The 24,883-nt window shown below is 43.7% G+C and overlaps 1 protein-coding gene across 1 annotated transcript in view; it reads left to right on the top strand.

Moving 5' to 3' along the window:
- UVSSA (UV stimulated scaffold protein A) overlaps window positions 1-24,883 on the top strand; it is a 44,348-nt gene that overhangs the window by 3,754 nt on the left and 15,711 nt on the right. Inside the window, exons 4-8 of the mRNA XM_081946756.1 lie at window positions 254-374; window positions 1,481-1,894; window positions 3,228-3,337; window positions 3,777-3,902; window positions 17,418-17,526. Coding sequence (XP_081802882.1) covers window positions 254-374; window positions 1,481-1,894; window positions 3,228-3,337; window positions 3,777-3,902; window positions 17,418-17,526 — 880 coding nt within the window. The remainder of the gene's footprint in view (window positions 1-253; window positions 375-1,480; window positions 1,895-3,227; window positions 3,338-3,776; window positions 3,903-17,417; window positions 17,527-24,883) is intronic.

The following is a 24,883-nucleotide window of genomic DNA, read 5'->3' as shown; positions in this document are numbered from 1 at the left end:
TTCTATAAACTCCTGGAGAACAGCTTTCATGCATCCTCTTGAAAGGCGGGGAGAGACTGAAAAAATATAAGGAAATAATCTTTACTGATGAATGTGCAGCACCAAAGAAAATGCTAGACACCAGTCAACACTATTCACCAGCAGTATTAACAATTTATAAATGACCAATATGGAACCAAATGCAGATTTTTATCATGTTTGGAAAGTGCCTGTTGAATTAAATGGGACTTAATTTTCTCCTGTTCCTTTTTAGGTAGATTTTCAAGATGTCCATGCCAGAACATTAGCAGAGCGAAAGAGAGATGAAGAAAGGCAGAAACGATTGGATAATATTTACAAGGATAAAGCCCAAAAAGCGGAAAAGGAAATGGAAGGTGAGAGATGGGTGGTTTATTTCGCCCCCTGTTATTTCTGGGTGTCCCTGCCACATTCTTCTTGGTGTTTGGAGGTTTCATCCACAGGACCATTGCTGTAAATGATGATCTGTTTGTAGATCGGAAGTCGGTAAGGGTCTGTGTTGGGGAAAAATAAAATGATCACAGTGAAAGGTAAGAAAATTGAACTGATGAAGGTCTGAAAACTTTCTAAGCTTGTGCCAATCTGTCTCTGTATCCCATCCACCAAACCTCTTGGTCAAAAGTTACATACGTTTTAAAATTCCCACCACACTGTCAAACTATCTATAAAGGCAGGATTATCATTATTCTCATCTTCCCTATTAACTCCTTACCTTCTTATGACTATAACTTTGTTGCTTATATCTTACACTTTATATTGTTTATTTGGTACCCTAGTGTGATGTATGTGGATTACTTAATTAGCATCCTATGACTATCACTAAGTGTTGTATCTAAAGTTTTATGATGAATGTAACTTTACAATGACTCTGATGATCTATCATTATATTGTTGTATTTACACGGAGAGTTTATGCACCAGAGACAAATCCCTTGTGTGTCTAATCACACTTGGCCAATCAAGAATGCTAATTCTAAAAGAGAGCAGCAATCGTTTTATTTTGTGCATGCTGATTAGTAAGCATTGGATCAACTGATGAATGGATATATGATTGATAGATAGTTTTTCACATGACTGTTGCAGCCTCCCCAGAGTCATGTGATCAGAGTTCAGCTGTTTGGCTACTGACTCATACTTATGACGGTTGCAGTGTCCTGGGGGTCACGTAATCCCCTTTTGCGACCTCCTGGCAATGGCGAATCCAGGTTCACTTAACAATCATGTTACCCACTTGACAATTGCATTGATTCACTTAACAACTGCAGCAAGAAAGGTCGTAAAACGGGGCAGAACTCACTTAACAGATGTCTAGTTCAGCAAGAGAAACTTTGGCCTCCATGGTTGCTGTAAGGCGAGGGCCACCTGTACCCCGAATGAATTGCTGACTTTACATGGGTGAACTAATCCTTTGGAAGAGGCTTTTGGTGCCCGCCTGCCTTAAATGTCCTGAATTCACTTGCCAGATACGTCTCCAGAAATCCAGTCTGTGCTGACCGAGCTGGAGAGCTGCTTTCAGCTGCTGGTTCCAGATCCTTTGGACTTCACCATGCATGAGATTGAAACCCCAGATTGGAGGAGAGGCCAAGTGGGCCAAACAACCCCCCGATCTTTGGTGCAGGTTGCAAACCAGCAAGGAGCCTTCAGGGATCAGGATCAACAGCCTTGTTGTAGCAAGGACCTCCCTGCTGTTTCTCCAGGGCCAAAAACTGATCGCCGAGACTCTGATGGAGACACGGAGAAGGACCACGGCCCAGAAGATCCCTTAAAGCCCACCTCGACTTCTCTCGGCGTTATGGGAGACGAGGATCCAACAATGTTTCTTCGCAGCCACGGGCTCGGTTCTTGCAAATACAGCCTCAGTCTTGAAGTCTCTCCAGGTACTTGACTCTATTTCTTTTTTTAAAAGTTTTTTTTATTTTTCCATAACTCCTCTTACATCGTTAACCTTACAGTGTGTCAACACAATCTTTGTATCATCATATTTAACAGTTACATCATTTTTAATCTATTTTTATCTTACCTTTACATTTCAATTGCCTTTTAATTCAGCTCCTCTCCTATAATTCTACATTCTTTTCCAAATGATTCAATTTTCTGTTTCTTTTTGTCTATATTCATTTTCTATCCAGTGATTGAAAACATCCTCATAATACTCTGATTCTTCCTTCTCTTCAATTGCCAATGTTAATCTGTTCATTTCTGCAGTCTAATATTTTTTTTAGTTATTTCTCCCTCTGAGGGAATTTTTTCCATTTTACAATTTTGTGCATCGGAAACGTTATTTTCAAGGATAATGTTGAACCATTGTTCTTGAAAATAATGAAACGGAAGAGAAGCAATAAATTAAACCAGGGAGAAGAGCAATCTAGGAGAAACTTCCTGACAGTTAGAACAATTAACCAGTGGAACAGAATTTGCCTCCAGAAGTTGTGAATGCTCCATCACTGGAGGATTTTAAGAAGAGACAGGATAGCCACTTGTCTGAAATGGTATAGAGCTTTCCTGCCTGAGCAGAGGGTTGGACTGGAAGACCTCCAAGGTCCCTTTGAACAGTAACAGTCACTGTAACTGTTTTTTTATTGAATTTATCAGTGCTGTCTGTGTTTCTCTCTGTACACTAGACTCTAGAAAGAGTGCAGAGAAGAGCAACAAAGAGGATGAGGGGACTGGAGACTAAAACACATGAAGAATGGTTGCAGGAACTGGGTATGTCTAGCTTAAGAGAAAGAAGGACTAGGGGAGACACCATAGCTGTCTTCCAATATCTCAGGGGCTGCCCCAAAGAAGAGGGAGTCAAACTATTCTCCAAGGCACCTGAGGGTAGAACAAGAAGCAATGGGTGGAAACTAATCAAGGAGAGAAGCAACTTAGAACTGAGGAGAGAAATTTCCTGACAGTGAGAACAATTCATCAGTGGAACAGAAGTTGCCTCCAGAAGTTGTGAATGCCCCAACACTGGAAGTCTTTAAGAAGATGTAGGATAGCCATTTGTCTGAAACGGTATAGTTTCCTGCCTAGGCAGGGGGTTGGACTAGAAGACCTCCAAGGTCCCTTCCAACTCTGCTATTGTATAATTGTACACATTGTGTATGTTCAGTTTATGTGCATTGTATGTATGTACCTATACTGTATATATACACAGAGAGAGAGAAAAATACACAAGAATACTGAGAGAGAAATTTGATCTTTTACTTCTTTTGTTCCTGCTAGATGTGAAACTGAGTGAGAATGAAGACAATGCAGCCATCATAAATAACCTTTCAGATAGTTTTAAGCTCATAACGAATAAATATTTGCCATCGGTGCAGTCTTGGATTCAGGTAAGCCTTTTTTAAAAAATTAACTTAAGAAAGAAGTTGGATGGCTTTCAACTCTGTAATTACATTGGTGCTGAGATCTTGGGGACCAAAACAGCTAAGATGCTTTTGGGGTCTAGTCTAACAAAGAGAAGGACCAGGGGTGACATGATAGCAGTCTTCCAGTATTTGTGGGGTCAAGAGGGGGTCAACCTATTCTCCAAAGCACCTGAAGGCAAGGCAAGAAACAATGGATGGAAACTAACCAAGGAGAGAAGCAACCTGGAATTAAGGAGAAATTGTGTAAGATTTTTAGCTCCTTATTTTTCTCTGCATTATTTTTGTCAATTTGAAATAAACAGAGGAGCCACCAGTAGTTAAGTGTTGCAAACTGCTATTATTTCTCCTTGTCTGTGAAATGCACTCCCCATTTTAGATGAACTGACTAATTTGTAATTTTTAGTTATTCACCAGGGCTGCGATAAGCGACGATCGCCTGAGACAAGCCATTGACCTTAAAAATAGGTTGGAGGCGGCTTTGGAGAAGACTAAAAAAATGAACATTGATTTTAAAGAGAAGAAAAAATGGGTGAGTCGAACACGATATTTCTAATGAATCCTGAAATTGAAGTGACTGTATTTTCTTAATAGGCTATTTATTGATTCTTGCCAATAAAGGAGAATATTTGTAGCACAGGGTTGAAATGATGCTCTCTGAGCTTGGTGGTTTTCTTGCAGACGCTTCATTACCCAACTAGGTAACATCATCAGTGCTAGAAGGGAGTGGGGTTTGCAAACTGCACTCCTTAACTACCACTGATGATGTTACCTAGTTTGGGGAATGAAGCGTCTGCAAGCAAGCTCACTCAGAGAGCACCAAGGACCCCTCAGTCCTCCTCCTCCTCTTCCTCACCCCTCTTCCTCCTTCCCCACTCCACAATCCCCACTCCCTTCTAGAAACTGTTGATGATACCTAGTTTGGGTAATGAAACGTCTGCAAGAAACCAACTGAATTCCGAGAGCAGCAAAGGACCCCTTATTAATTCTTGGCTGGCTGGGGAATTCTGGGAGTTGAAGTCCACATCACTTAACAGATATGTTGAGGTTGAGCAACAGTGCTTTAATTGCCAATTCTCCAGCTTTGTTGCCTTTGTAACACTCAAAGAGAAGTTTATTCTTTTCGGTTACACAAGCATGTTTAAATGCGTTCCCCATTATAAGCCACATTTTATTTTACTCTCTTTTATGACAATATTTACCACAGCTTGAGTTGATTACAGACCAGGTGGTACATCTTAAATAGCTCATGAAGTCCTCACATTCTCTAGTTTGTTAATGTACCGTATATTTTATTTGTTCTCTTGGTTGTCTGGTGCTGTTTTCTGCTTGTCACATTGACTGGTCATTGACTATCATAAGCAGACAGTTTCCCTTTTACCGATTTTATTCTTGGAACTGCGTTGGGTATTTTTATGTGTCATAAAATTAGCTCGTTGCTTGCAATAATTAGCTACCTGTGAAGCCCTTTTTTCCGTAGCATTTGCTTTGGATTATTAATGTTCCATGTTAAAAATTACATTTTGAAAACCCCTTTTGTTTATAAACAAGCCAAGGACGGGCTTTCTCGCTCAGTGGCTGCAGGAAAGTCATTTGGCTTTCCAATTTCACACTTCCTGCCAAACGGTCGGTGTGCCATTCTTGAACAAGACAAGTGAGGGAGCCAACGAAGAAGCTCGGATTAAAACGGAAGGCCTTGTGCACACATTTGTCTTCCCTGCGGTGTGTCAGCAGAGGCACCCAACCTCCCTTCCCGGTGTACAGTATTGCAAAGTGTAAAGCCTTAAATGCCTACCGTGACACCATTAAACCCTGGGTGTCTGAACGATGGTAAAGGGTTTCTTGCTTGAGCAGGGGGATGGACTAGAAGACCTCCAAGCTCCCTTCCAACTCTGTTACTCTATTAATTCACCAAAAGAACGGCTTCCTTCCAGAGGTTGTGGCTGCTGGAGGGTTTCGGGAACTGATTGGACGACCACTTGTCTGGAATGGTGTGGGCCTGTGGTGGAGAAGCTGTGGCATGCATGGCGCAGGTGGCAGGCACAGAGCCCTCTTTGTGGGTACGCGAGCCATTGCCCCAGCCGAGCTCCACTGTGCATGCACGCCTGCCTCCCACCGGCCAGTTGACCTTCGGGTCTTTGCTGCAGATGCCCAGGGGGCAGGGCACATGCGGGAGACATGTGCGCATGTGTGGGGGCAGGGGAGAGTGCGAGGGCATGTGGCACGCCCTCCTGTGCCCCATCTTTGGAGGGAAGAGGGAGGCGGGGGGAAGGAGGAAGAGGAGAAGAAGAAGAAGAAGAGGAGGCAGCGAAGAGGCCTGGTAGACCCAAAATGGGGTGTGGGGGTTGCAGGGGCATGTGGGGGGGGGGGGGGGCGGCACATACATGCATAGGGCAGGAGGAGCATGGAGGGGTCGCACATGCATGCATGGGGCGGTGGGGAGCATCGCACACACATTGCACTATGGGTGCTTTGGGCACGCAATGACAAAAAGGTTAGCCATCCCGGGAACAGGTTCTCCTGCTTGAGCAGAGGGTTGGACTAGAGGACCTCCAAGGTCCTTTTTAACTCTTTTGTTCTGCTCGATGCCTACACCCCCACCGGAGCGCCTTTCCAGGTCTTCCCAGAGGGCCAGTATGGCTGGGGCTGGGCTTGTTTTCCTGGGGAGCCCCTTGCACGGGGCAGCTGCCATTTCAGGGGGCTTTGTCAGCGCTGCCCAGATTATGCCCACGCGGTCAGATCAGGCAGGAGGGAGAAAGATCCTCCAAGGGATCTGGCCCAGGGCCATGTGGGGGTTCAAAGGTGGCAGCATCCAGAAGTCTACAGGTAGTCCTCGACTTACGACACTTCATTTAGTGACCGTTCAAGATTGCAGCAGCATTGAAAAATGGGACTTGTGAAGGTTTGTCACACTCATGACCTTTGCAGCATCCCCAGGGTGACGGGATAAGTATTCAGAGGTTTGGCCACTGATTCATACTTACGACCATTGCCGTATCACTGGAAAAAGGTACGACCGCAGGGTCACGGGATCAGACTTCAGTTGCCTGACTCGTACTTAGATGGTTGCAGCATCCTGGGGTCACGCGATCCCCTTTTGCGACTTTCTGACAAGCAAAGCTAATGGGGGACACGGATTCACTTAACATCCAGGGTTACTAACTGTATCAGCTGCAGCAATTCGCTTAGCAACGGCGGCAGGAAAGGTCGTAAAATGGGGCAAAAGTTGCTTAACGAATGTCTCACTTAAACAGCAGTAATTTTGGGCTCAACTATGGTTGTAAGTCAAGGACTTCCTGGGAATCTGTAATGCTACGTAGGAATGAGGAAGCACCACGGTCTAAATAAGGATGGCAGTTTGGGCAGACCCAGTTGCTGTCGTTAGGCGTCCCGTGGCCACGTAACCATCCTTTGGGGTCTCTCGCCAGCTTCCCATTGGCTTTGCTTGTCAGAAGCTCTCAAGTAGCGAATTGTGCGACCACAAGACAACGCAGCAATCACAATGCCAAGCTGGTCTCTTGAGTGCCCGAATTGCAATCTCATAATTCTCTTAATTCTGCAACAGCCACAACTGCGAGGACCTGTCCTATGAGTCCCTCTTGTCCGGCCAGATGTAACTTTGAACAGTCACTAAGCGGGTGGCCATTAAGCGAGGACCACCTGTATCTGTTTCCCAGGTGAATATCTTGTAATTCAGGGCTTATATTGATCTAGGAGCGTTTTCAGTGGCCATTAGGGGGCGCTGTTTTCTTCATGCTGGGTATTTCTCTGCTGACATCATTACAAAATCTTTCTTAAGTGAGATAATCTAAAATGACCATAACTTGAAATGGGGGTGTGGGGGAGTGAACCCTCTTTTCTAAACTGTTTCTAAACTTGCTATTGGCTAAATTTTTCTTTTAAGAGTGTGGTCACATCTCATTTGGTGAGATCTGCCACAACAGGTCATACTGTTCTTTAGACCTTCTGCAAACTAACTATGTCAGGAGTAGTAACATGAAGGGAAGTAGCAGAAGGTTGGAAGATCAGCCTTAGAAAAGTGAAAAGATGCAGATACCTTTATTTATTTAAACATTCAGCCAATTTTCAATACCATTTTACATTTCAATTAAACGTTTAGCCTTAAATAATATTTTGTGACCATCTAGTCCAGCGATGGCGAACCTTCTTTGGCTCGCGTGCCACAAGTGGGGGGAGGGCAGGGGGGTCGTGTGCAGGCGTGCTGCACCCATAATGCAATGTGTGACTCCCCAGTGCGCATGCGCGCACTACAGGCGCAACCTCCCATTTTTGCATGCTCTTTACACCCTTCCCAGGCTCCAGAGGCTTTATAGGAGCCTGGGGAGGGCGAAAACAGCCTCCCCCACCCCCCCGGAAGCCCCACGGAGGCTTCAGCGACCTTCAGGAAGCTTCCCTGAAGCGTCCGGAGGAGTCAAAACGACCCTCCGAGAAAACAGGAAGTGACTTCCGGTTTGCTCAGAGGGTCGTTTTAAGCGCTCTGAAGGCTTCAGGGACCATCAAGAGGCTTCCCTGATGCCTCCGGGGCAGTCAAAATGATCCTCCGACCAAACAGGAAGTCCGTTCCCGAACTTCCAGTTTGCCCGTAGGGCCGTTTTTTTGCACTCCGCAGGCTTCAGGAAAGCTCATGAAGCCTCCAGAGGGCCTCCGGGGGGGAGACAGGGGAGGCTCTTTTCGCCCTCCCCAGGCTCCTATAAAGGGTGAACTCAGCGCTCTGGCCAGCTGGCAGGGCAGTGCCTCGCGTGCCCCGACAAATGGCTCCGCGTGCCACCTGTGGTTCGCCATCACTGATCTAGAGGGAAGCATATGGTTGAATTTGAATTTTGGAAAACAAAGCAAAAGTTGAGGCTTTGGATATATGGCAGTTTGAAGAGCGTGTTACTTTACTGAAATAATACAGGCAATTCAGTTAGTGGCTGGAATCAATGGCCGCAAAACAGCTGCTTGGATTGCAATTATGAAGAGCTTTAATTTTAGTGGAGGACTTGCAAAGGGCCTCCTGCTCTTCCTCTGCTGACCTAATGCTCATAAATTGTACAGGAACCTCACTGATACAAAACACAGCTCTTTCGTGGCAAGATGGACGGGATGAAACGTCTTAGTTGCAAGAATAGTATAATGCCAGATGCAGGGTAAAATGCATCTCTCTTACTTCCTTGCAGGAACATGAGTTGCAGCCCAGCTAATCTCCAAATGCCTTTGTCCTTCCGGTTTGCAAAGAAAGTTGTTTTATTTCGACTCGTGGTCAAAAATGCATTTTCAGGACTGCCACGCTAGTGTGATACATTTGGCAATCCTCATATTTAAACTTTAAATTCAAGGCTAAAAAAATAACTTAATAAGTAGTACTCCAGAGTTATCAACCCATCCTTTTGTAGAGATGTTCCAGTTGGGACATTCTGGTTCAGAGTGAATCTGTCAAGCCGGCCTCCCTCAGCAACCAAGAAAGAAACCACTTAACTCCACTTTGCAGGATTAAGAGTACTTTTACTGATTATGAAAAAAGATAGCAGCTAAGCAAAGCAAGATCTGAGGCAAAAGTGCGCGAAATCATACATATCAATATTTGTCCAACCCCCTCCTCCTGGTAACCCTCATCCCAGTGTCTAATCTGCAAATCCCTTAGGTGTCATGTGAGTTCCATCTTCAAGGAGCATCATCAGGTAGGTATGCAGGACGGTTGGCCTTGACCGACACCAAGCGCTAGTCTCCAGCATGCGCAGTAGACGGTGAGACCAAAACTCCCTTTTTACCATCTCTCCTGTGCTTAAACTTCCCCTCCCAAATACCCCCCCCGTTTCAATGGCAGCTGAAAGCAAATAGCGAAACAGAGGCTGACAGTGGCCTTTAAAAGCAAATAGGCACCCTTCGTGGCTCTGCTAATTTTCTTGTTTTCTGAGAAAAAAATATGAAATTACGCCTAGGTTCAGATGCCAGAGTTGACATGGGGAAAGAAATTCATTCGTTCCCCATATTTCTCAACCACTCCTCTCCCTCAGAGTTATTTAGTCCCCAATCTTTCCATGTCTATCCCAGGTCGAAACTCCGAAATATATTCCAGATCCATTTGGACTGCGGAACAGCATTATGTACATTATTTAAGTAGTCCTTGACTTACGACCACAATTGACTCCCAAAACCTATGTTGCTAAGCAAGAGACATTGGTTAAGTGAGTTTTGCCTCATTTTACAGCTTTTCTTGCCTCGGTCATTAAGTGAGTCACTGGGTGTTGAAGTTAGTGGCACGGTTGTGAAGTGAATCTGGTTTCCCCCATTGTCTTTGTTTGTCAGTTGGTCGCAAAAGGGGATCACGTGACCCCAGGACACTGCGACCGTCGTAAATATGAGCCAGTTGCCAAGCCTCTGGATTTTGATCACGTGACACATGGAGGCTGCAATGGTCGCCAGTGGGGAAAATGGTCATAAATCCATTTTCATAACTTTAAACGGTCACTAAGTGAATTGTTGTAATCCAATTAAATGCATTGGCTGATCCGGGAGCTCATTCCATAATTTGCTGGTTTGGAAAAAGAGAAAAATGGAGACTAGTTAGTGCCTGATTTATGTGGCGTTAACATTTTATTTAAAAGTTCCCGAATTGACAAGGTTATAAAAATCTGCATCCCAATGAAGAATCTTGGCAGTCGTTCTAACTGTCAGTCGATTCCAAAGATTTTTATACGCCGCTAAACGGCCCCCAGTGCAGCATGTGGCTTTTACAAGCCTTCCCTTCCCTTCCTTCAAGGCAATTGGACTCTATTTGGGCGAAATTCAAAATGTAAAGTTTCCTCGTATCAATTGGTTCCATTCCAAACATGATAGACAGATAGAAGATAGATAGGTAGATAGATAGATAGATTGATAGATAGATAGATAGATAGATAAATAGATAGATGTATCGATGTATAGATGTATCGATGGATAGATGATAGATAGATAGATAGATAGATAGATAGATAGATAGATAGATAGATGTATCGATAAATAGAAGATAGATAGATAGACAGACAGACAGACGGAATGAGAGAAAGAGGGAATGAGAGAGAGAAGAGAGAGAGGGAATGAGAGGGAATGAAAGCATGTGGGAGAGAATGAGAGAATATGAGAGAGAATAAAGAGAGAATGAGAGAGAGAAAGAGAGAATGAGAAAGAGAGAATGAGAAAGAGAATAGAGAGAGAATGAAAGAGAACGTGAGAGAGAATGAGAGAATATGAGAGAATATGAGTGAGAGAGAGCAATTCCTTGGCCAAAAATCCTCGCAAGAAGAGGGGGCAGAAATACCCCTGTGAGTAGATGAGCGTGAGATATTGGTGTGGTAGAATAATTTGCAAGATCTTCTGGTGAGGATATTAGCATATAAATAGCAGGTGCAGTGACGGCCACCACAGTTGAGTACGCTTAATTTTTAGTTTATAAGAGAGAATGGGTTTTTAAATGCATAGTCATCAAGCCTGCTGAAAGACAAATGAAGTTTAGAGTTCACTTATGAGAGGATTACCTCACATTAGCGGAAAAAGATCACAACTCAACTCTGGGCCCTACTTACGCTCACGCCTGAGTGGAAGCGGTTTCATGAGGGGAGGGAAGAAGATGTTGGTTGCCCACATTGTAAGCTACAAAGTGGCTTCTATTTTTCAGAAATTCAGAGTCGGTGAGCTAATCACATTGGCTTCCTTTTTTCCGTTTTTTTCCCCCTACGGATGTGTCTGCAGTTGTGGGTTGTGCGTCTTTGAATTGTTGTAGATAGATGATAGATGATAGATAGATAGATAGATAGATAGATAGATAGATAGATAGATAGATAGATAGATAGATAGATAGATAGATAGATAGATAGATAGATAGATAGATATAGAGGTAGGTAGGTAGACAGACAGACAGACAGACAGGATATGTTAGGATAGACAGACAGATGGTACAATGGATGGATAGAAGAGAGGGATGGGTAGATGAGAGACTATAAGGATGAATGGTTGGATGGATGGATGGATGGATGGATGGATGGATAGAATGAACATGGTAGATGGATAAATTTCTGTATTTAATTATTTAATTAATTAAGATGCCGCTCCCCTTCACCAATAAAGCAAATCTGACCAAACCATTATACTATATATATTAAAGCAATTGTCCACCCTGGCTGACCATGAGGAAGCATCTAAGATAGCTTAGTTGGCATCTGTGGCAACCCGAAGTAGATATTCTTTGTAAAAATAACAAAAAAGTCACCCCTGGTCCTTCTCTTTGTTGGACCGGACCTCCCCAGATGTTGGCTGATTTCTCTGAGAAGGAAAGCGAGTCCACTCGATCTCAAAGGGGAACCACAGAAGCTCTTCAAAGCTGATTCCCATTGGAGAGAGGCCGGATTCGCCTACCATAAGAATTTGATGTGGTGATTGATTTAAAAAAATGTTTTTATGCGACTCACTGCAGCGAGATGGAAACCCTGCTTGTCCATTGATGATCTTCTCAGTCCAAAACAAGATGGTGCCAGATGGAAAAGAGATGTAGACTTCAACTTCGGGGTTTCGTGCCTGCCCAGACTCTGTTTGGTGCACGGCTTCCTTTAAACCAAGTTGTCAAATTCTCTTGAATTGATCGTCTTGTTACTATACTGCTGAGGGAGCATTCAAACTGCGTACTTTTACGTCCACAAGAGTCAGAAATCGAGTTTTGCGTTGGTGCAAGCCACATTTTGAACTAGAAAAGAGAGATTCCAACATTGTCTAATTAACACTATTAACCCCAAACCACCCCAATGAGGCTGTCGAAGTGATGTCCCGGTGTTTGGAAGCCATCGGGGTCTGGATGGGGGACAACAGACTCAAACTCAACCCCTCCAAGACTGAGTGGCTGTGGCTACCGGCACCTCGGTTCAGCCAGCTGATTACATCGCTGGCCATAGGGGGCGAACAATTGCCCCCTGTGGAACGGGCGCGCAATTTGGGCGTCCTCCTTGATGCCCGGCTGTCAATGGATGACCATGTGGCAGCCGTGGCAAGGGGGGCGTTCCACCAGGTTCGCCTGGTGCGCCAATTGCGCCCCCTACTGGACCGGGATGCCCTACGCACGGTCACTCATGCGCTGGTGACGTCCCGCCTGGATTACTGCAACGCTCTCTACATGGGGCTGCCCTTGGGACGCGCCCGGAGACTGCAGTTAGTTCAGAACGCAGCCGCGCGGGCTGTGATGGGGAGTACGAGGTACTCCCACGTAACACCTCTCCTGCGCGAGCTGCACTGGCTGCCTGTGGTTTTTCGGGTGCGTTTCAAGGTGCTGATTACCATCTTTAAAGCGCTCCATGGCACGGGACCTAGTTACTTGCGGGATTGCATCCTCCCACATACATCCCTGCGGCCAATTCGCTCACACAGAGAGGGACTTCTCCTGGTGCCGTCCACTAGGCAATGCCAACGGGCGACACCAAGGAGTAGGGCCTTCTCTGTGATGGGCCCAACCCTCTGGAATGACCTCCCCCCCGAAATTAGAACCACTACTGACCTCCGCTCCTTCCGGCAAAAATTGAAGACTCACCTGTTCCGATTAGCAGGCCTGGCATAATTACAACTGTCCCTCCTGGCAAATATACTATTAACTGGTTATTTTAGGGGTATTGTTTTTAATTTATTGTGTCTGTTTTAGGGGTTTAAAAACTTATATTTATACTAGCTTTGTACAGTTCTTTTAATTACATTTTTAACCTCCTCCATGCCAACTGTACATATTCAACTTTTTACTGTATTTTGATATATTTTGCATGGACTGTACACCGCCCCGAGTCCCTTTCGGGAGAGGGGGCGGTCTAGAAGCATTAAATATAAAAAAACACAATTCTGCTGGTTGTCTGGCTACAAAAAAGAGTTTTTCTTCAAAATAAGCAATTTTTAAATGAAAAGAAGTGGGGGAAACGTGAAGGATGGAATGATCTTGTTTCTCCCCAGTTCTGCTGGTTCGCTCTTTAAATGTCTTTTCCCCACTCAATGCCATATATATAAATTATCTTTACAAATAATGAGGAAAGCAGCTTGCTTAAAGTAATAAGAATGCTACTGTCTTTATTTGGGAACAGAGGGATTAATGCTAAGGTGTTAATTTTCTTTTCTTTCTCCCCCCCTCCCCCGCAAATGAGAACTTAATAAAGAAGTTATTCGCCGAATCCAAGGGTGCAGACAATAAGCATAATATTTTATGAAAATGACCCTCATATTTAAAACCTGGCATTATATGTTATGCATTGTAGCACCAAGTCCACATCTACCTTTTGGGAAATTAAAACCCATAAATTCTGTTTAGTGTTTGATATGCCCTGTACTAGCTGAAAGCAATCATCGCCCCTAAAACCTTGGTGGCTTTTCACCTTTCATAAATTCCTGGCTCGATCCTATACAAAAAATAATTTTCAGCTCCGTGGCTCATTGTTATTCAAACGTGATTGATTGTCGTCATTTGCTCCGCGGGGAAGTTAAGTGCTCCTGTCATTTCCAAAGAGTATAATTGGGACGTTTTACAGGTCAGTGGAAGTGACAGGCTTGGCTTTTGATTAGTGTTGGACTGATAACAAATATTACAGTTTCCCGTGATTAATGCTTTCTATAGTGGCTAAATGTGCACTTCATGGATTGTGCCTAAACAGAGTGAATTTGCATCTTATTATTCCGCTCTCTCTGGCAGAAATCTTTGTGCCTCTTCAACTGGTAAGTGTGCAGGAATGTGGTCACCCCAGTTGCGTTTTACACACGTCTCTTCTTGGGAATTAACTGGGAGGGGCGTCTTGATTGTGATCCTGAATAATCTCCAGCATCTGTGTCAAATCGAGACTGGGAAGTTTCAGCAAACATTTAAACTCCATTTTAACTTTTCTTCCAGTTTAACCTGGTATGAAATCATCTTTAATACGAAATCATAGTTTCCCCCCCAGGCCATCCCTCTGCTAAACATCCAGCTCCCGCAGCACTGTCTTATGCTTAAAGATATTTACCCATGTACTGTAGTAGGCAGTGGTGGGATTCAAATAATTTAACAACTAGTTCTCTGCCCTGATAATTTCTTCCAATAATCAGTTCATCAAACTGCTCAGAAAGTTAACAACCAGTTCTCCCAAAGTGATGCAAAGTGGCTGAATCCCACCACTGGTAGTAGGGCTGTATCATCTTTCCTACTATTGGTATCTTCTGATTTAATCACTTGTTGTTTGTATCTTATGATTAATGATTGTATCTTATGATTTATCATCGATGATTTATCACTTTGTTGTTTGTTTGTACACTGAGAGCTTCTGCACCGGAGACAAAATTCCTTGTGTGTCCAATCACACTTGGCCAATAAAGAATATTCCAATCTTAATTCCAACATTAATGTTCACAGAACTTTTTAAGAAGTCCTACATCTTCCTCCTGCTTTTCAGTCCCAACTCAGTTGCCTTCAAAAGTATTCAAGATATTTCACTTTATTTCTCTCTGTGTGCAGAGCCACTACTGCCACCTAACTTTTGGTTTTTTTAATCTTTCCTAGAACGCAAGTTTACGCCAGTCCTTATCCAATTTAGCACCCTAAAAAATATCAAGATCAAGAACCAAAAGTTACATTTCCTGTTCCCTGCCCTCAGTCCCCCTGTTCACAAACACATGGTTACAGTCCAGAAGAAGGAAAGGATTTGGGGATTTATATACCCCATCAGTCACTTGCAGGAAAGGTTCAGTGATGTTTTAGCATTCAATTCAAAAGCCAGTTTTTGTCCTTGGTCAAAAATTGGCTGAGTAGGACCGAAAGGCCCTTCGTAAGCAAGAGAAACCTTTTCCTTCCAGTTTACCAAGTTAAAGAGGCCTCTGTACTTTTTCCACGCTAACAGCGAATTTCTGCTGGAAGGTTATTGGATCCAGTTCAATGTTTTAGAAAATAGAACTGTAAGAGACATAATTAATACTTTCTCTCCCTCTCTCTCTCCCTTCCTCCCTCCTTCTCTCTCTCTGTCTCCATCTCTCTGTCTCTCTCTCCTTCTGTCTCTCTCCTTCTGTCTCTCTCTCTCTCCCCCCCTCCTCCTCTCTCTCTCTTAAGAGAAAGTTTTAAGCGCACTTTGCAAAAACACAGCCTGCAAACTTCTCATAGTTAGGGATCACTGGCGCAGTTGCATTCCTGAAAAGAAATTGCACAGGAATTTCCATAAGATCAGATCGAAAACCCAAATGCGGGACTTCTTAAAAAGTTCCCTGAACTTTTTAAGTTCGGAGGTTAAACTCGAAGAAAAAACAAATGGACAATATGTTAAGGGACACTAAAGTATTAGCTATTATAAATATGCCCTTTTTTTAAAACATCTATGGAGATTCTCCGTCCTCCAGGTCTTGGTTGTCCCAAAGGTCCTTTTACAATACAATACAATACAATAGTAGAGTTGGAAGGGACCTTGGAGGTCTTCTAATCCAACCCCCTGCCTAGGCAGGAAATCCTATACCGTTTCAGACAAATGGTTATCCAACATCTTCTTAAAGACTTCCAGTGTTGGGGCATTCACAACTTCTGGAGGCAACTTCTGTTCCACTGATGAATTGTTCTCACTGTCAGGAAGTTTCTCCTCAGTTCTAAGTTGCTTCTCTCCTTGATTAGTTTCCACCCACTGCTTCTTGTTCTACCCTCAGGTGCCTTGGAGAATAGTTTGACTCCCTCTTCTTTGTGGCAACCCCTGAGATATTGGAAGACTGCTATCATGTCTCCCCTAGTCCTTCTTTCTCTTAAGCTAAACATACCCAGTTCCTGCAACCGTTCTTCATATGTTTTAGTCTCCAGTCCCCTCATCCTCTTTGTTGCTCTTCTCTGCACTCTTTCTAGAGTCTCCACATCTTTTCTACATCGTGGTGACCAAAACTGGATGCCGTATTCCAAGTGTGGCCTTAACAAGGCCTTATAAAGTGGTTTTAACACTTCACGTGATCTTGATTCTGTCCCTCTGCTTTTTTTCAAGAGGAAATTGGACTTTCTGGTTTTTCTTTGAAGATGTTTTGCTTCTCATCCAAAAAGCTTCCTCAGTATGGAGCTATGGAGCTGAAGAAGCCTCTTGGATGAGAAGCAAAACATCTTCAAAGAAAAACCAGAAAGTCCAATTTCCTCTTGAAAAAAGCACCTCTGGGGGGCTTTTTTTAACCTATTGTGGGAGAGCGTCCCCCCCCTCCGCCCCCCCCCAAACCAACTATGGAAAGAGATTTGACAGTTCATAAAAGAAGCAATAACGAGTATAAAATTTATGAATCAGTTAACTTTTAATGTGCAATTTATTTTATCTATTTACAGTATGCCTCTTGTAATTTCAGTAATTTCTTGAGTCCAAAGGTGTTATTAGGTTCTGGGGAAATAGGATGTCGGCTGTAATTCTTTCCCACACGGCTGCCACAAGGAGAATGTGTAAAACATCACACAATCATGTAAAGGTTTGGGGGTTTTAATTCTTGCCACACACGAGTTTTTACATTTTTGCTGTCATTCATTGAGAAAAGCAGAGGTTTTGTTGCATTTCCTTCAAAAGTAAACTCTTAAAAAGACGAGCGAGGGGAGAATGATCCCACTTACCTTGATATCCTTGGCAAAGGGGGTTTGAGCAGCAAATGTTATGGTTTATTAAATGCTGAAAAGCAGCCCTCATTGGATCCAACGTAAAACCCCTCCTTAAAAGATACACAGGATTGCAACCCTTTCAAATCCCTTTCTGAGTGAGCGGACCGACAGATTGTGGGGCCTTTTCGCACACAGCTCGTCATGGTTAAGTGAATCACAGCAGTTGTTAAATTAGTCACACGGTTGTTAAGTGAATCTGGTTTTCCCACGGATTTTGCTTGCCAGAAGGTCGCAAAATGGGATCCCGTGATCCTGGGACACAGCGGCCGTCGTAAGTACAAGCCTACAGAAAGTAAATACTAAATACATTTTGGGTGTAATAAGACACCAACAATTGTGCCTGTGGCTTCTGCTAGATGCACGTCTAGATTTTCTTCCCCCCCCCCCCATGGCGTCTTGAACGTTTTTAACTCTTTGTCCTAGATGAGAAGTCAGGATGAGGATGAGGATGAGGAGGAAGATGAGTTTGTGGAGGTGCCTGAGAAAGAGGGCTTCGAGCCGCACATCCCCCATCACCTCCGGGAAGAATATGGTGAGTTTGTCCAGCCCTGAAGGCTTCCAAGTTTGCTTTTGGGGTTTTGGGGTGTTCAATCCGTGTTTCCAATGGGCATGGCTGAGTGGCCCCTGTGTTGGTCAGGGGGATGGAGCCTCTGGAACAATCTCTTTGGGTACCTTATGCCAACCGGAAACTCTTCCAGGTAAAATGTTGCAATGCACCCGTATGTGGGAGTCCATAAGGCCATGTTGAAGAAGAGCAGGTTAGTTCTCCAAGCTTGTGGGTCGGTTTCTGAACATTTCGTTACCATGCTAGGTAACATCTTCAGGGGAGTCTAAGGGATGTCAGTGTCGGTGTTCTGTTTATTCGGGCTTCATGTGGTCAGAGAGTCTTGGGATAGTGAGGTCACGTCAGGCGAGAGTCCCACCAGGTCAGGGTCTCAACGTGACCTCCCCATCACAAGACCCTCACCTGACATGACCCACACCTGACCCATCACGATGGCGCAGTCGTTAGAGCGCAGTACTGCAGGCTAATTTCTGCTGACCGCCAGCTGCCTGCAATTTGGCAGTTCGAATCTCACCAGGCTCATGGTTGCCTCAGCTTTCCATCCTTCTGTGGTCGCTAAAATGAGGAGCCAGATGGTTGGGGGCAAGAGGGGGCTGTTAAAGCACTATGAAACAGCGTGTGAGTCTTAAGTGCTACCCTGTTTCCCCGAAAATAAGACCTCTTTGGATAATAAGCCCAATCGGGGCTTTTGAGCGCATGCCCTAAAATAAGCCCTCCCTGAAACTATTGCAACACAGCAGCTCGCCACCTCCTGCACCTCAAAAATAATAAGAACTCCCCGGAAATAAGGCCAAGCGCTTATTTCGGGGGTCAGAAGAAAATAAGACCTTATTTTCAGGGATACATGGTATTGCTATCACAAGACTTACTGACCACATGAAGCTCTTATAAACAGAAGAACCCTGACATCTCCTAAACTGAAGGTGTTACCTAGCCTGGTAATGAAATGTTTGGAAACCGACCCGCCAGCTCAGAGAATGAACCTACACCCGAGCTACGGATATTGGCCACTATTCAAAGCACAGGTTGCCTACCTGGGAAGGCCCACAGGCCCAGTCTTTTGCCTGCTTTCAGGTGTCCTCGGCACTCCCATAGAATCCACTGTGTTGGTTGTGGGCCCCGAAGGGCTTCGGGGGGGGGGGGGTTCCCCTCCAAGCGATTCTCCCATCCCTAGAAAAGTCCAAGTTGGCTTCTGCGGAAGTCTCTCTCTGCCTTATCTGAAGTCACGAATTGTCCCTCGGAGACAAAACCAGCGGCCGGTTCCTTCTGCATCCTATTTAAATGATTCATCCATTGATTTTCTTTCCCTCTCTCGCCTTGAAGGATTTGCTTTTTAATATACTGTGAATTGAGATGAACTCCATCCATGCTGGGATGCTGCAGGCTGTCCTTTATTCTGATTTTTTTTTATTCGTCAGGGTCCCAAATAGCATCCGAAAGTGAATCAGAGTCCCAGGCAAAGGATTGCTCAAAGTCCCAATTGATGAAGAGAGCCACGTTGGCACATCTGGGAAAACCCAAATCTGAAAGCTTCCCGGTTTTCCCCACCCGGTTGAAAGTCCACACCCACAAGCCCATCCCATGGTCCAATCTCCCACTGCCACGCTGGCAGCTTCCCCCCATCCAATTCCATCCAGGTGCAGAGATGCAAAGACAAAGGATGACCTTGGCTTTCTAGAAAGGATTTTTGTTATGGCTGCATATCCTCTAACTCATTACAAAATCCCCCCTCCCATTTCACCACCATAGAAAATGCATAGCAGAATAATAGAAAGTGTGGCAGGCCAGAGACCCACAAGAAAAGGGGGCTGCAGGCCTGACATTATTATTTTTAAGATCCAAGATGCCGAACTTTTTCAGAAATTGGGGCTTCTAATTTTGAGGCTTATCCTGAATGTAGTAAACTACAAATAGTCCTTGACTTTCAACAGTTCATTTAGTGACCGTTCAAAGTGACAACAGCACTAGAAAAAAGAACTTACGACCATTTTTCATACTTATGACCATCACAACATCCCCACAGTCACGTGATCAAAATTCAGGACGCTTGGCAACTGACTCGTATTTATGACGGTCGCAGGGTCCTGGGGTTACCTGATCCCCTTTTGCGACCTTCTGAGAAGCAATCTCAACGGGGAAGCCAGATTCGCTTAACAACCGTGTTACTAACTGAACAACTGCAGTGATTCATTGAACGACTGGCAAGAAAGGTCGTAAACTAGGACAAAACTCACTTAACAAACGTCTCACTTAGCAACAAATTTAGGGCTTAATTGTGGTCATAGGTCAAGGACCACCTCTCCTGAAGGAAGCTTAACTATTATGGACCATGTCTCTTCATATGGGTTGCGATATATATAATTATGCCCTGTTCTACTACACCGGATTGATACAGAAGGTAAAATTAGCGGGTGTGTGTGTGTGTACTGGACAGATATTTGGAAGATGTGGCTTTTAGTAGCTACTGATAAAAGTGAAGAATTCCTTCAGAGTATCTAGAATATTTGCATGGCATCCATCTGTAATTCCTTAAAGCAGGGATGTCCAAAGTTGGGAACTTTAAGATTTGTGGACTTCAACTCCCAGCTGGCTGGGAAATTCTGGGAGTTGAAGTCCATAAGTCTTAAAGTTCCTGACAATTAGAACAATTAGAACAATTATTTCTCAAAAACCAAGGTCATCCTTTGTCTTTGCACCTCTGCACATGACCAGAACTGGATGGGTGGAATGGCCAGAATGGCAGCGGGAGATTAAAGTTCCCAAGTTTGGACACTCCTGCCTTAAAGCATCCTTTAAAAAAAAAACACCTGGGATTGCCCAGTGCAATTGAAATATGATGTATATTCAATTAAGGAGCCCTAGCCAGGTGCCAACTCCCCCACCTCCTTCAACCTGCAGAACTGAGATATTCTCCACAGTTACTTATTCTCCAAAGCACCTGAGGGTAGGAGAAGAAACAATTGATTGAAACTAAAGAAGGAGAGATGCAACCTAGAACTAAGGAGAAATTTCCTGACAATTAGAACAATTAAATGGTGGGATGACTTGCTTCCAGAAGTTGTGGGTGCTCCATCATTGGGGTTTTTTAGGAAGAGACTGGACAACTGTTTGTCTGGAATGGTATAGGGTCTCCTGCTTGAGCAGGGGGCTGGACTAGAAGACTTCCAGGGTCCCTACCAGAAGGATAGATACAGAAGGATCTTGACAAACTTGTACATTGGGCACTATCTAATAAAATGAAATTCAATGGTGAAAAAAGTAAGGTTCTACATTTAGGCAACAAAAACGAAATGCACAGGTACAGAATAGGTGGTACCTTGCTCAACAGTAGTAACTGTGAAAGGGATCTTGGAGTCCTAGTGGACAACCATTTAAATAGGAGCCAGCCGTGAGCAGCAGCTGCCAAAAAAGCCAACACAGTTCTAGGCTGCATCAACAGAGGGATAGAATCAAGATCCCGTGAAGGGTTAATACCACTTTATAAGGCCTTGGTAAGGCCACACTTGGAATACGGCATTCAGTTCTGGTTGCCACGATGTAAAAAAGATGTGGAGACTCTAGAAAGAGTGCAGAGAAGAGCAACAAAGAGGATTAGGGGACTGGAGGCTAAAACATATGAAGAACGGTTGCAGGAACTGAGTATGTCTAGTTTGATGAAAAAAAGGACTAGGGGAGACATGATAGCAGTGTTCCAATATCTCAGGGGTTGCCCCAAAGAAGAGGGAGTCAAACTATTCCCCAAGGCACCTGAGGGTAGAACAAGAAGCAATGGGTGGAAACTAATCAAAGAGGGAAGCAACCTAGAACTGAGGAGAAATTTCCTGACAGTTAGAACAATTAATCAGTGGAACAGAAGTTGCCTCCAGAAGTTGTGAATGCCCCAACACTGGAAGTCTTTAAGAAGATGTTGGATAGCCATTTGTCTGAAACGGTATAGGGTTTCCTGCCTAGGCAGGGGGTTGGACTAGAAGACCTCCAAGGTCCCTTCCAACTCTGCTATTGTATTGTAAAGCATTCTGCTCCGAAACCCACACTCGTAAAATGAGCAATTCCTAAGCATTTTGCATTCTGATTAAAACCTCAAAAGTTCAACTGCTACTTGCATGGCTTTTCCCAGCAAGCACCAAGATAGAGAAGAAGCATTGAAATTTCCAATTTCCATTCTATCCTTAAAATTTAGAACCATCTGTTTCATGGCTTACCATTTTTTTTTTCTTTGTACACCAGGTTTCTGTTACCATCCAGAAACAGCAGAGTAGTTTTTAATTAATCTCACAGCTGCAAAAGTACATTCTGACTGCCATGAGGACAAGAAATGAGTTTTGGGATAGATGGGAGAGCCAATTTGATTTTCTGTGGGCAAGATAGAATGCAAATTTGCAAAAGAATTTCGGTGATTAGGCAACTGAAGTGTGAAGACATAACCCATTAAGGGGTGTCATGCCAAATTAACATTACCAGGCTTTTTAATGACCCCTCATTTGTATAATCCTTATTTACACTAGCACCTGATCACCAACGGTTGATGATGGTCATTTTTTTTTGCACTCAAAATTCCCAGCAAAAGAGCCCAATTTTGTTGAGAATGGGCCCCTCAATTGCGATCGGAAGTTATTTTAAATCTGGCGGATAAAGGCCCTGAAGGAAAATTTTGGAATTTCATTAATATATATGCCCAAAGATGAAAAGACACACCTGTTCCCTCAATGGAAGAGCCTGTCTGGCTCTGATGTGTTGGCCGAATTGGCAAAAGCCAAACGAAAATGAAGAATTTATCTCGTTTTGCTTCCGTTTGGAAACCATTTCTGGATTCTCTACTCAAAACTGCAAAAAAAAAAAAAACCCTACACTTTAATTGTAGGTTTCAGTGATTGGAAGGACTTTTGCAGTTATAGAAATGGGTTGAAACTTTTAGAAATGTAAAGGAAAAAAATTGAGGCTGTAAATTTGTTTGTATTCTACTGCAGTGGGAAAAATTGGAAGTCACAGCTTTTTTTCCCTTTTTTCTCTTCTTTCTGGACTTCTTTTCTCTTTCACTTTCTCGATTTTTGCTTCTCTTTGTATTCTACCTTGTAATAAACTTTAATGAAATACTTTAAAACTAAGAGAGGTTATTTATAGAAGTGTATATTTGAACCAAAATGAGGCACAGAATGAAATGATGGTGGTAGATGAAGGCGCTGTGCTAGACTAAAAATTTAGTGAACAATTTTAGAAGAATATATTCTCAAAATATTTTTTTAAAAAAATCAGGAAGTATATTAAAAAAAAACCAGGTGCCCAATCTGGATCCAAAGCACATTTGCGCATCTCTATATCAGATACATCAGGGACACGTTGGCTCAGTGGCTAAGGACGCTAAGCTTGTCGATCAGAAAGGCCGGCGGTTCAGCGGTTCGAATCCCTAGCGCTGTGTAACAGAGTGAGCTCCCGTTGCTTGTCCCAGTTTCTGCCAACCTAGCAGTTCGAAAGCACGTTAAAAATGCAAGTAGAAAAATAGGAACCACCTTTGGTGGGAAGGGCGCCTTCAGCGTTGACCACGGAGACGTCTTCGGACAGCGCTGGCTCTTCGGCTTTGAAACGGAGATGAGCACCACCCCCTAGAGTCAGGAACAACTAGCACAGATGTGCGAGGGGAACCTTTACCTTTACTTTACACCAGATTCAGATCAAATTCAGCTTGTAACACAGAATGGTTGTTGTGCCTTCACACAACATTTTGTTCCTGTTGTGTGGCGCAGAAGACAACATGGCTTCCCATTTCTCCTGCCTAAATTCTTTGGATTTTAACTCATATTAATCAAGATTTGTTTTGTAGATTGGATGAATTGGAGCTGTATAGAGGAAGGCAGGTAGGAAGCAAACCCGTTCTCCAAAAAGTTTTGTTTTATTTTTTATAATTTATGTTCTTGCCTGGTGTGCGTTTCTCTCCATTTCACTAAATCCTGATGAAGTCTGTTCTTCTATTTTCTCTGGATTTGTTTTTTTTTTTAAACCGAGGAGTTTTTATCTTCTCCCTAATCCCACCATTTCTATCAGGACATAATCTCTTTCTCAAATTTACATTTTAATTACAAGGCCAGCTGAACGAGCTGAAATCAATAAAGTCAGCCTTCTCCCCTGTCCAACTTTCTGTGGGGAAAACACGCCCTCTCTCTCTCCTTCTATTGATTTATCTCTCTTTAGCACTGTCTGCTTTATTGCTGCAGGCAAATAGGTGCCATTTGGTCAATTTAAAGGAGGAGGAAAGGGGAATTTGGACTTTTATTATTATTATTTTCTGCCAACGAAAGTATTAGGTGACGTCTGAGCCAAAAAGCATTGGTGGTGGTGTGATGGACAGTTGGAAATAGGTAAAGGATACCTTCGAAGCCTGGATAAATGGTCATTTTGGAAGGATTTTGCTCAATGTGAAATGGAAACTCACCTAACCCAACGTGGGATTATGGATAAATTATATTCAAATGTTATTAAAAGGAGCAGCTCTCTTCTTGACTGCATAGCTGTAAGTCCCTTTTTTCTTGTTGTTTCATAAAATTCACCTGCCTGGGTTACCATTTTTATATTCGGAGCTCTACTTCAGGACGTTTCTCGTCTCTAGGAGCCACTTTTGAAATTCTGAATTTGCCTCTGCAAAGTTGCCTCTGTATCTCCTTCAAGTCCCTTTCAAGGAGGAGCCCTTTGAAATTGAAGGCTAGACACAGTGAAGCCCTGGATTGGCTGTGGAATTCTAATACAGGGAGTCCTCGACTTACAAAGGTTCATTTAGTGACCGTTCAAAGTTACAATGGCACTGAAAAAAATGTGACTTATGACCGTTTTTCGCACTTGCAACCATTGCAGCATTCCCATGGCCACATGGCAACTGACTCATATTTATGACGGTGGCAGTGTCCCAGGGTCATGTGATCCCCTTTTGCGACCTTCTGACGAGCAAAGTCAATGGGGAAAACAGGTTGACTTAACAACCGTGTTCCTGGCTTAACAAATGCAGTGATTCACTTAGCAACTATGCCAAGAAAGGTCGTAAAATAGGACGAAAATTCACTTAACAAATGTCTCGGTTAGCAACATAAATTTTGGGCTCAGTTGTGGCTGTAAGTCAAGGACTACCTGGACCAGATAGAGGTAAACCTTCACATAGCAGCAGTTCATTTACTGACAGTTCGAAGTTACACTAAAAAAAGGTACGACTGTTGCAGCCTCCCTCGTGGTTAGGCGATCAGATTTCGGATGCTTGACTCATACTTACGACGATCGTGGGGTCACGGGGTTTCTCTTTTGCGACCTTCTGACCAGCCAGGTCAATGGGAGAAGGCAGATA

This window comes from Natrix helvetica (assembly GCF_964273705.1).
Source record: "Natrix helvetica genome assembly, chromosome: 3".
In the NCBI taxonomy this organism is placed as follows: domain Eukaryota; kingdom Metazoa; phylum Chordata; class Lepidosauria; order Squamata; family Natricidae; genus Natrix; species Natrix helvetica.
Note: the sequence above shows the minus strand (reverse complement) of the source record. Positions and strands in the feature narration are given on the sequence as shown.